Source organism: Oncorhynchus mykiss, chromosome 9 (assembly GCF_013265735.2).
Source record: "Oncorhynchus mykiss isolate Arlee chromosome 9, USDA_OmykA_1.1, whole genome shotgun sequence".
NCBI lineage: Eukaryota > Metazoa > Chordata > Actinopteri > Salmoniformes > Salmonidae > Oncorhynchus > Oncorhynchus mykiss.
The window spans coordinates 4,226,574-4,239,650 of record NC_048573.1 but is presented as its reverse complement, the minus strand read 5'-3'; the positions used below and the strand labels follow the sequence as shown (position 1 = coordinate 4,239,650).

The following is a 13,077-nucleotide window of genomic DNA, read 5'->3' as shown; positions in this document are numbered from 1 at the left end:
TTCAACACTAGTCTGAGGTGGTCAGTTCAACACTAGTCTGAGGTGGTCAGTTCAACACTAGTCTGAGGTGGTCAGTTCAACACTAGTCTAGTCTGAGGTGGTCAGTTCAACACTAGTCTAGTCTGAGGTGGTCAGTTCAACACTAGTCTGAGGTGGTCAGTTCAACACTAGTCTAGTCTGAGGTGGTCAGTTCAACACTAGTCTAGTCTGAGGTAGTCAGTTCAACACTAGTCTGAGGTGGTCAGTTCAACACTAGTCTGAGGTGGTCAGTTCAACACTAGTCTGAGGTGGTCAGTTCAACACTAGTCTGAGGTGGTCAGTTCAACACTAGTCTGAGGTAGTCAGTTCAACACTAGTCTGAGGTGGTCAGTTCAACACTAGTCTGAGGTGGTCAGTTCAACACTAGTCTGAGGTGGTCAGTTCAACACTAGTCTGAGGTGGTCAGTTCAACGGAGACAACACTAGTCTGAGGTGGTCAGTTCAACACTAGTCTGAGGTGGTCAGTTCAACACTAGTCTGAGGTGGTCAGTTCAACGGAGACAACACTAGTCTGAGGTGGTCAGTTCAACACTAGTCTGAGGTGGTCAGTCCAACACTAGTCTGAGGTGGTCAGTTCAACACTAGTCTGAGGTGGACAGTTCAACGGAGACAACACTAGTCTGAGGTGGTCAGTTCAACACTAGTCTGAGGTGGTCAGTTCAACACTAGTCTAGTCTGAGGTGGTCAGTTCAACACTAGTCTAGTCTGAGGTAGTCAGTTCAACACTAGTCTGAGGTGGTCAGTTCAACACTAGTCTGAGGTGGTCAGTTCAACACTAGTCTGAGGTGGTCAGTTCAACACTAGTCTGAGGTGGTCAGTTCAACACTAGTCTGAGGTGGTCAGTTCAACACTAGTCTGAGGTGGTCAGTTCAACACTAGTCTGAGGTGGTCAGTTCAACACTAGTCTGAGGTGGTCAGTTCAACACTAGTCTAGTCTGAGGTGGTCAGTTCAACACTAGTCTGAGGTGGTCAGTTCAACACTAGTCTAGTCTGAGGTGGTCAGTTCAACACTAGTCTAGTCTGAGGTGGTCAGTTCAACACTAGTCTAGTCTGAGGTGGTCAGTTCAACACTAGTCTAGTCTGAGGTGGTCAGTTCAACACTAGTCTGAGGTGGTCAGTTCAACACTAGTCTGAGGTGGTCAGTTCAACACTAGTCTGAGGTGGTCAGTTCAACACTAGTCTAGTCTGAGGTGGTCAGTTCAACACTAGTCTGAGGTGGTCAGTTCAACACTAGTCTGAGGTGGTCAGTTCAACACTAGTCTGAGGTGGTCAGTTCAACACTAGTCTGAGGTGGTCAGTTCAACACTAGTCTGAGGTGGTCAGTTCAACACTAGTCTGAGGTGGTCAGTTCAACACTAGTCTGAGGTGGTCAGTTCAACACTAGTCTAGTCTGAGGTGGTCAGTTCAACACTAGTCTAGTCTGAGGTGGTCAGTTCAACACTAGTCTGAGGTGGTCAGTTCAACACTAGTCTGAGGTGGTCAGTTCAACACTAGTCTGAGGTGGTCAGTTCAACACTAGTCTGAGGTGGTCAGTTCAACACTAGTCTGAGGTGGTCAGTTCAACACTAGTCTGAGGTGGTCAGTTCAACACTAGTCTGAGGTGGTCAGTTCAACACTAGTCTGAGGTGGTCAGTTCAACACTAGTCTGAGGTACTCAGTTCAACACTAGTCTGAGGTGGTCAGTTCAACACTAGTCTGAGGTGGTCAGTTCAACACTAGTCTGAGGTGGACAGTTCAACACTAGTCTAGTCTGAGGTGGTCAGTTCAACACTAGTCTGAGGTGGTCAGTTCAACACTAGTCTAGTCTGAGGTGGTCAGTTCAACACTAGTCTGAGGTGGTCAGTTCAACACTAGTCTGAGGTGGTCAGTTCAACACTAGCCTGAGGTGGTCAGTTCAACACTAGCCTGAGGTGGTCAGTTCAACACTAGTCTGAGGTGGTCAGTTCAACACTAGTCTGAGGTAGTCAGTTCAACACTAGTCTGAGGTAGTCAGTTCAACACTAGTCTGAGGTGGTCAGTTCAACACTAGTCTGAGGTGGTCAGTTCAACACTAGTCTGAGGTAGTCAGTTCAACACTAGTCTGAGGTAGTCAGTTCAACACTAGTCTGAGGTGGTCAGTTCAACACTAGTCTGAGGTGGTCAGTTCAACACTAGTCTAGTCTGAGGTGGTCAGTTCAACACTAGTCTGAGGTGGTCTGTTCAACACTAGTCTGAGGTGGTCAGTTCAACACTAGTCTGAGGTGGTCTGTTCAACACTAGTCTGAGGTGGTCAGTTCAACACTAGTCTGAGGTGGTCAGTTCAACACTAGTCTGAGGTGGTCAGTTCAACACTAGTCTGAGGTAGTCAGTTCAACACTAGTCTGAGGTAGTCAGTTCAACACTAGTCTGAGGTGGTCAGTTCAACACTAGTCTGAGGTACTCAGTTCAACACTAGTCTGAGGTAGTCAGTTCAACACTAGTCTGAGGTGGTCAGTTCAACACTAGTCTGAGGTGGTCAGTTCAACACTAGTCTGAGGTGGTCAGTTCAACACTAGTCTGAGGTAGTCAGTTCAACACTAGTCTGAGGTGGTCAGTTCAACACTAGTCTGAGGTGGTCAGTTCAACACTAGTCTGAGGTGGTCAGTTCAACACTAGTCTGAGGTGGTCAGTTCAACACTAGTCTGAGGTGGTCAGTTCAACACTAGTCTAGTCTGAGGTGGTCAGTTCAACACTAGTCTGAGGTAGTCAGTTCAACACTAGTCTGAGGTGGTCAGTTCAACACTAGTCTGAGGTAGTCAGTTCAACACTAGTCTGAGGTGGTCAGTTCAACACTCGTCTAGTCTGAGGTGGTCAGTTCAACACTAGTCTAAGGTGGTCAGTTCAACACTAGTCTAAGGTGGTCAGTTCAACACTAGTCTGAGGTGGTCAGTTCAACACTAGTCTGAGGTGGTCAGTTCAACACTAGTCTGAGGTGGTCAGTTCAACACTAGTCTGAGGTGGTCAGTTCAACACTAGTCTGAGGTGGTCAGTTCAACACTAGTCTAGTCTGAGGTGGTCAGTTCAACACTAGTCTGAGGTGGTCAGTTCAACACTAGTCTGAGGTGGTCAGTTCAACACTAGTCTGAGGTGGTCAGTTCAACACTAGTCTGAGGTGGTCAGTTCAACACTAGTCTGAGGTATTCAGTTCAACACTAGTCTGAGGTGGTCAGTTCAACACTAGTCTGAGGTGGTCAGTTCAACACTAGTCTGAGGTGGTCAGTTCAACACTAGTCTGAGGTGGTCAGTTCAACACTAGTCTGAGGTGGTCTGTTCAACACTAGTCTGAGGTGGTCAGTTCAACACTAGTCTGAGGTGGTCAGTTCAACACTAGTCTGAGGTGGTCAGTTCAACACTAGTCTAGTCTGAGGTGGTCAGTTCAACACTAGTCTGAGGTGGTCTGTTCAACACTAGTCTGAGGTGGTCAGTTCAACACTCACCTTCTCTGAGGTGGTCAGTTCAACACTAGTCTGAGGTGGTCAGTTCAACACTCACCTTCTCTGAGGTGGACAGTTCAACACTCACCTTCTCTGAGGTGGTCAGTTCAACACTAGTCTAGTCTGAGGTGGTCAGTTCAACACTCACCTTCTCTGAGGTGGTCAGTTCAACACTCACCTTCTCTGAGGTGGTCAGTTCAACACTAGTCTGAGGTGGTCAGTTCAACACTAGTCTAGTCTGAGGTGGTCAGTTCAACACTCACCTTCTCTGAGGTGGTCAGTTCAACACTCACCTTCTCTGAGGTGGTCAGTTCAACACTCACCTTCTCTGAGGTGGTCAGTTCAACACTAGTCTGAGGTGGTCAGTTCAACACTAGTCTGAGGTGGTCAGTTCAACACTAGCCTGAGGTGGTCAGTTCAACACTCACCTTCTCTGAGGTGGTCAGTTCAACACTAGTCTAGTCTGAGGTGGTCAGTTCAACACTCACCTTCTCTGAGGTGGTCAGTTCAACACTAGTCTGAGGTGGTCAGTTCAACACTAGTCTGAGGTGGTCAGTTCAACACTCACCTTCTCTGAGGTGGTCATTAGACTGTTTGGTCACCAGACTGGAGATAGACTCCACCACAGAGTTTCTCTTCCTGAACCTACAAACAGTAAAATGAGATACATGAGAGAGAGTTTGTGTGTGTGTGTGTGTGTGTGTGTGTGTGTGTCTCTGTGTGTGTGTGTGTGTGTGTGTGTGTACCTCTGGCAGGTTGTTAAGGCCTCTTTGATGACGGCCATGGCTGTCTGTATGTCTCTGTGTTCAAACGTCATGGCAGCCTGCATCACCAGGATAGAACTGTAGCCCAGAGCGTGATACATACTGTCCTTCCACCTGGAATCAACCAATCAAACTTAGTCTCCAAGCATGACAAAAAACACACAGAGTCCATACGTTAAACATCCCAGAGGTCAACAAACAGACACGTGTTAGTACCATGGTTTGAGGAGGTCCAGGGCCTCTGAGAATTTGTTGTTCAGGACCAGGTTCAGAGCCATAGAACACTCTTCTATGGAAGTCTTCAAATCCATTTTACCAGCCCTGGGGGGGGGGGGGGGGGAGAGGGAGAGACAGAGAGAGAGGAGAGAGAGTGTTCAGTGTTGCTTGCCTCGAAGCAAGCATAAAAAGGATTAGTGTCCCCGTGCCTTGACACCGGCAGCTCTAGCCTTTAGCTCGATGTGAATGTTGCCTGTAATCCATGGCTTCTGGTGGGGATATATACGGTCACTGTGGGGACGACATCGTCGATGCACTTATTGGTGAAGCCGGTGACTGAGGTGATTTACAGTGAGGAGAACAAGTATTTGATACACTGCTGATTTTGCAGGTTTTCCTACTTACAAAGCATGTAGAGGTCTGTAATTGTTATCATAGGTACACTTCAACTGTGAGAACGGAATCTAAAACAAAAATCCAGAAATCGCATTCTATGATTTTTAAGTAATTAATTTGCATTTCCCATTTGTAGTCTTTAAAGCCATTGGGCTTCCGAGTGTCGCAGTGGTCTAAGACACTGCATCTCAGTGCAAGAGGTGTCACTGTACCTGGTTTCAAATCCAGGCTGCATCACATCTGGCCATGATTGGGAGTCCCATAGGGCGGTGCCCAATTGGCCCAGGTGTGGCTGGGGTAGGCTGTCATTGTAAATAAGAATTTGTTCTTAACCGACTTGCCTAGTTAAATAAAGGTTACATTTGTATTTATAAATTAAATTAACCCTGGAACATATTCCAGACTGAGTAAAACAGTCCTGTAGCTTTGGCATCCGCGTCATCTGACCACTTCTGTATTGAGCAAGTCGCTGGTGCTTCCTACTTTAGTTTTTTGCTTGTAAGCAGGAATCATGAGGATAGAATTATGGTCAGATTTGTCAAATGGACAAGGGAGAGCTTTATATAAGTCTCTGTGTGTGGAGTCTAGAGTTTTTTTCCCCCTCTGGTTGCACATTTAACATGTGACATACTGGAGAGATCAAACGGATTGAAGTTTCCCTGCATTAAAGTCCCCGGCCACTAGGAGCGCTGCCTCTGGATGAGCATTTCTTCTTTGCTTATGGCCTTATACAGCTCGTCGAGTGTGGTCTTAGTGCCAGCATCGGTCTGTGGTGGTAAATAGACGGCTATGAATAATACAGATGAAAACTCTCTTGGTAGATAGTGTGGTCTACAGCTTATCATAAGGTACTCTACCTCAGGCGAGCAATACCTCGATAATTCTTTAATATTAGACATCGCGCACCAGCTGTTAAGAGACACACACACCACCGCCCCTCGTCTTACCAGACGTAGCTGCTCTGTCCTGCCGATGCACGAAAAACCCAGCCAGCTATTATCCGTGTCGTCGTTCAGCCACGACTCGATGAAAAATAAGACATTACAGTTTTTAATGTCCCGTTGGGAGGATATACGTGTTAATCGTAGATCATCCATTTTGTTTTCCAGTGATTAGCTGGCCAATAATACGGATGATAGTGGAGGTTTACGCCAACGAATTCTCACAAGGCACCCCGACCTCCGCCCCTCTTTTTTTCGTATTTTCTTCATGCAAATTATGGGGATTTGGGCCTTTGCATCCGACTCATTCAAGAAAATAACCTTGTTCCAGTTCACTGTTCAGAAGTCCAGAAGTTATTTTCGGTCATAAGAGACGGTAACAGCAACATTATGTACAAAATAAGTTACAAACAACGTGAAAAATAAATAAATAGCATAGTTGGTTAGGAGCCCGTAAAAATGGCACCCATCCCCCGATGCCATTAGACTACTTTTGATACATTCCAACAAAATTGATATTCATTCTGTGGAGATTCTACTTCACGTAGGAGTCTAAACGCAGTGTTATCTCTCTCCCCTCCCTCTGTCTCTCCCCCTCCCCCTCTCTCCCCTCCCTCTCTCAAGCAGTCCTAGCTTAGCAGATCCCCCATCTCAGAGGACAAATAGTTAAAAATAACAGAGAGAGACCGGGGGAGAGGGGGGGGGAAGAGAGAGATGAGACAGAAAGAGAGTGGGGTGGGAGGGAAGAGAGAGAGAGAGAGCACGTAGAAAGAGAGAGAGAGAGAGAGCAAGTAGAAAGAGAGCGGGAGAGAGAGACAGAGGGTGGGAGGGCAGTAAAAACTAGAAAGGGCGAGGATGGAAAAAGAGAGAGGGATATTGCTGCATCTGTGATGGATGGTGACTGTTGTTTACAGCTAGAGCACAGCTAATCTCACACACACACACACACACACACACACACACACACACACACACACACACACACACACACACACACACACACACACACACACACACACACACACACACACACACACGTCTAATATGCATCCACAGAAAGAGAAGGGAGGAAACAGAACAACATATAGAAATGGGAGAGGAGTGTGTAACAGCTGGAGCTGAATGGAAATACACGTGATCAAAAGTATGTGGACACCCGTCGAATATCTCATTACAAAATCATGGGTATTAATATAGAGTTGGTTCCCCCCTTTGCTGCTATAACAGCCTCCACTCTTCTAGGGAGGTTTTACACTAGATGTTGGAACATTTCTGCAGGGACTTGCTTCCATTCAGCCACAAGAGCATTAGTGAGGTCGGGCACTGATGATGGGCGATTAAGGCCTGGCTCACAGTCGGTGTTCCAATTCATCCCAAAGGTGTTCGATGGGGTTGAGGTCAGGGCTCTGTGCAGGCCAGTCAAGTTCTTCCACACCAATCTCAACAAACCATTTCTGTATGGACCTCGCTTTGTGCATGGTGCCATTGTCATACCGAAACAAGAAAGGACCTTCCCCAAACTGTTGCCACAAACCTGGAATCACAGAATCATCTAGAATGTCATTCTATGCTGTAGCACTAAGATTTCCCTTCACTGGAACTAAGGGGCCCGAACCATGAAAAACAGCCCCAGACCATTATTCCTCCTCCACCAAACTTTACATTTGGCACTATGTATTGGGGCAGGTAGCGTTCTATTGGAATCTGCAAAAACCCAGATTAGTCTGTCAGACTGCCAGAAGGTGAAATGTGATTCATCACTCCAGGAGAACGTGTTTCCACTATTCCAGAGTCCAATGGCTTTACACCACTCGATGCTTGGCATTGCACATGGTAATGTTAGGCTTGTTTCGGCTGCTCGGCCATGGAAACCCATTTCATGAAGCTCCCGACTAACAGTTCTTGTGCTGACCTTGCTTCCAGAGGCAGTTTGGAACTCGGTAGCGAGGTTTGCAACCGAGGACAGACGATATTTATACGCTTCAGGACTCTGCGGTCCCGTTCTGTGAGCTTTTTGTGCCTACCACTTTGTGGCAGAGCCGTTGTTGCTCCTAGACGTTTCCACTTCACGATAACAGCACTTACTTACAGGCATCCTAAGACAGTGCCACGTTGAAAGTCACTGAGCTCTTCAGGAAGGTCATTCTACTACCGATGTTTGTCTATGGAGATTGCATGGCTGTGTGCTCGATTTTATACACCTGTCAGCAACAGGTGTGGCTGAAATAGCCAAATCCACTCATTTGAAGAGTTGTCCATATACTTTTGTATATATAGTATAGTGGGGGTAGTGTGTATATATAGTATAGTGGGGGTAGTGTGTATATATAGTATAGTGGGCTAGTGTGTATATATAGTATAGTGGGGTAGTGTGTATATATAATATAGTGGGGTAGTGTGTATATATATATAGTATAGTGGGGTAGTGTGTATATATATATATATAGTATAGTGGGGTAGTGTGTATATATAGTATAGTGGGGTAGTGTGTATATATATAGTATAGTGGGGGTAGTGTGTATATATAGTATAGTGGGCTAGTGTGTATATATAGTATAGTGGGGTAGTGTGTATATATAATATAGTGGGGTAGTGTGTATATATATATATATAGTATAGTGGGGTAGTGTGTATATATATATATATATATATATATAGTATAGTGGGGTAGTGTGTATATATATATATATATATATATAGTATAGTGGGGTAGTGTGTATATATAGTATAGTGGGGTAGTGTGTATATATAGTATTGTGGGGGTAGTGTGTATATATAGTATAGTGGGGTAGTGTGTATATATAGTATAGTGGGGTAGTGTGTATATATAGTATAGTGGGGGTAGTGTATATATATAGTATAGTGGGGTAGTGTGTATATATAGTATAGTGGGGGTAGTGTGTATATATAGTATAGTGGGGTAGTGTGTATATATAGTATAGTGGGGTAGTGTGTATATATAGTATAGTGGGGTAGTGTGTATATATAGTATAGTGGGGTAGTGTGTATATATGGTATAGTGGGGGTAGTGTGTATATATAGTATAGTGGGGTAGTGTGTATATATAGTATAGTGGGGTAGTGTGTATATATAGTATAGTGGGGTAGTGTGTATATATAGTATAGTGGGGTAGTGTGTATATATAGTATAGTGGGGTAGTGTGTATATATAGTATAGTGGGGTAGTGTGTATATATAGTATAGTGGGGTAGTGTGTATATATAGTATAGTGGGGTAGTGTGTATATATAGTATAGTGGGGTAGTGTGTATATATAGTATAGTGGGGTAGTGTGTATGTATAGTATAGTGGGGGTAGTGTGTATATATAGTATAGTGGGGGTAGTGTGTATATATAGTATAGTGGGGGTAGTGTGTATATATAGTATAGTGGGGGTAGTTTGTATATATAGTATAGTGGGGGTAGTGTATATATATAGTATAGTGGGGTAGTGTGTATTTATAGTATAGTGGGGTAGTGTGTATATATAGTATAGTGGGGTAGTGTGTATATATACTATAGTGGGGGTAGTGTGTATATATAGTATAGTGGGGTAGTGTGTATATATTATAGTGGGGTAGTGTGTATATATAGTATAGTGGGATAGTGTGTTTATATATATACTGATAAACCACGGGCCTGTCATCCTTACGTTGTAGCACAGCAAGAGAGAGGGGTAGTGTGTATATATCGTATAGTGGGGGTAGTGTGTATATATAGTATAGTGGGGTAGTGTGTATATATAGTATAGTGGGGTAGTGTGTATATATAGTATAGTGGGGTAGTGTGTATATATAGTATAGTGGGGTAGTGTGTATATATAGTATAGTGGGGTAGTGTGTATATATAGTATAGTGGGGTAGTGTGTATGTATAGTATAGTGGGGGTAGTGTGTATATATAGTATAGTGGGGGTAGTGTGTATATATAGTATAGTGGGGGTAGTGTGTATATATAGTATAGTGGGGGTAGTGTGTATATATAGTATAGTGGGGGTAGTGTATATATATATAGTATAGTGGGGTAGTGTGTATGTATAGTATAGTGGGGTAGTGTGTATATATAGTATAGTGGGGTAGTGTGTATATATACTATAGTGGAGGTAGTGTGTATATATAGTATAGTGGGGTAGTGTGTATATATTATAGTGGGGTAGTGTGTATATATAGTATAGTGGGGGTAGTGTGTATATATAGTATAGTGGGGGTAGTGTGTATATATAGTATAGTGGGGGTAGTGTGTATATATAGTATAGTGGGGGTAGTGTATATATATATATAGTATAGTGGGGTAGTGTGTATGTATAGTATAGTGGGGTAGTGTGTATATATAGTATAGTGGGGTAGTGTGTATATATACTATAGTGGGGGTAGTGTGTATATATAGTATAGTGGGGTAGTGTGTATATATTATAGTGGGGTAGTGTGTATATATAGTATAGTGGGGTAGTGTGTTTATATATATACTGATAAACCACGGGCCTGTCATCCTTACGTTGTAGCACAGCAAGAGAGAGGGGTAGTGTGTATATATCGTATAGTGGGGGTAGTGTGTATATATAGTATAGTGGGGTAGTGTGTATATATAGTATAGTGGGGGTAGTGTGTATATATCGTATAGTGGGGGTAGTGTGTATGTATAGTATAGTGGGGTAGTGTGTATATATCGTATAGTGGGGGTAGTGTATATATATAGTATAGTGGGGTAGTGTGTATATATAGTATAGTGGGGGTAGTGTGTATATATACTATAGTGGGGGTAGTGTGTATATATAGTATAGTGGGGTAGTGTGTATATATTATAGTGGGGTAGTGTGTATATATAGTATAGTGGGGTAGTGTGTTTATATATATACTGATAAACCACGGGCCTGTCATCCTTACGTTGTAGCACAGCAAGAGAGAGGGGTAGTGTGTATATATCGTATAGTGGGGGTAGTGTGTATATATAGTATAGTGGGGTAGTGTGTATATATAGTATAGTGGGGGTAGTGTGTATATATCGTATAGTGGGGGTAGTGTGTATGTATAGTATAGTGGGGTAGTGTGTATATATCGTATAGTGGGGGTAGTGTGTATATATAGTATAGTGAGGTACTGATATCCTTACGTCGTAGCACAGCAAGAGAGAGGGGTTTAATCACTATAGCACATACAGAGATTACTTTTTTGATAGTTGGCTTTAAAATCAATCTAAAATCATTCACAGATTTTTAACAAACAAAAAACACTTTCCGTTTTGTCAAAGACGGACAAGGTTAATTTGAGATGAAAGGCGAGTTCCTAATGAGTCCAGGAAGCCAGGAAGCCAGAGCTCTGTGTGACGTCCACAGCGACGGTGGCAGACATTTTGATCAAGAGACCTTTAGAAAATAGGCACATTTTCCTCTAACACCAAACATACAAATATGTATTTTACAGTTATAAAGGAAGGTGAAATCTTTAGTCATTTTATAATTTGATTATACTATATTTAGAAAACATGTCATTTCAAGCCTTATTCATACAGTTTTGTTTAATAGGAAATGTATCAAACATTTCATATTTTAATTATATTTTCATATTGGGGCGGTGGGGTAAGAGTGTAGAGGTGGCAGGGTGGCCTAGTGGTTAGAGTGTAGAGGCAGCAGGGTAGCCTAGTGGTTAGAGCATAGGGGCGGCAGGGTAGCCTAGTGGTTAGAGCGTTGGACTAGTAACCGGAAGGTTGCAAGTTCAAATCCCCGAGCTGACAAGGTACAAATCCTAGTACTAGTACTAGTTCTAGTTCTAGTTCTGCCCCTAAACAGGCAGTTAACCCACTGTTCCCCGGTAGGCCGTCATTGAAAATAAGAATTTGTTCTTAACTGACTTGCCTAGTTAAATAAAGGTAAATAGAAATCTCCTCCACAATTGGTCGCTGACTAAATACTTTCTTGCCCCACTGTATGTACACTGAGTGTTCAAAACATTAAGAACACCTTCCTACTATACTGAGTTGCGCGTGTGAAAAACACCAGCAGCGTTGAGGTTCTTGACACAAACTGGTGCTCCTGGTACCTACTACCATACCCTGTTCAAACTGGTGCTCCTGGTACCTACTACCATACCCTGTTCAAACTGGTGCTCCTGGTACCTACTACCACACCCTGTTCAAACTGGTGCTCCTGGTACCTACTACCATACCCTGTTCAAACCAGTGCTCCTGGTACCTACTACCACACCCCATTTAAAAGGCATTTAAATATTGTGTCTTGCCCATTCACCCTCTGAATGACACATATACACAATCCATGTCTCAATCCTTCTTTAACCCCGTCTCCTCCCACTTCATCTACATGTCTCCTCCCACTTCATCTACATGTCTCCTCCCACGTCATCTACATGTCTCCTCCCACTTCATCTTCACTGATTTGAAGTGGGTTTAACAGGTGACATCAATAAGGGATCAATAGCTTTCACCTGGACTCACCTAGTCAGTCTATGTCATTGAAAGAGCAGGTGTTCTTAATGTTTTGTACACTCAGTGTATGTTTGCTGTTGCACTTTTGAAGACAATTATAAAAGGTTGTTTTGAATGTCTTGCCCCCTAGTGATGTGCTCTACATCATCAAGGATGACAATTAACAATGATACGACAGTCATTTGCAGTAACACACAACAGATTATCAAAGATAGAAACTAATTGAGTTAAAACTGAAGTGTCAGTTCAAAACAGAGACGAGTGATTGAAGCGAGCACCCGGGAGCCGGCTCAGCTCAAACAGCCTGCGCAACTGAATGATGTTATCGACCAATGAGAGGATTGCATTAAATATTCTGCTAAGCCATGCATGCTTCTGATTGGACAAAACGGATGAAAATGAGTTTCATGTCAAATTAAAACTTAATTCGTGTTTTTCAGGGCCTCTCGTTAACGTCATTCGTGTTTTTCAGGGCGTCTCGTTTCGTTAACGTCATTCGTGTTTTTCAGTGCGTCTCGTTAACGTCATTCGTGTTTTTCAGGGCGTCTAGTTAACGTCATTCGTGTTTTTCAGGGCGTCTAGTTAACGTCATTCGTGTTTTTCAGGGCGTCTCGTTAACGTCATTCGTGTTTTTCAGGGCGTCTCGTTAACGTCATTCGTGTTTTTCAGGGCGTCTAGTTAACGTCATTCGTGTTTTTCAGGGCGTCTCGTTAACGTCATTCGTGTTTTTCAGGTCGTCTCGTTAACGTCATTCGTGTTTTTCAGTGCGTTTCGTTAACGTCATTCGTGTTTTTCAGTGCGTCTCGTTAACGTCATTCGTGTTTTTCAGGGCGT

At 43.5% G+C, this 13,077-nt stretch overlaps 1 protein-coding gene across 2 annotated transcripts in view; it reads right to left on the bottom strand.

The window, feature by feature from the left end:
- LOC110531318 (tetratricopeptide repeat protein 39B) overlaps positions 1-13,077 on the bottom strand; it is a 47,292-nt gene that overhangs the window by 21,790 nt on the left and 12,425 nt on the right. For both annotated transcript variants that reach the window (XM_036987120.1, XM_036987121.1), the window contains exons 3-5: positions 4,472-4,576; positions 4,238-4,369; positions 4,060-4,136 (exon numbers count right to left, since the gene is read on the bottom strand). In XM_036987120.1, the coding sequence (XP_036843015.1) occupies positions 4,060-4,136; positions 4,238-4,369; positions 4,472-4,576 (314 nt within the window). The remainder of the gene's footprint in view (positions 1-4,059; positions 4,137-4,237; positions 4,370-4,471; positions 4,577-13,077) is intronic.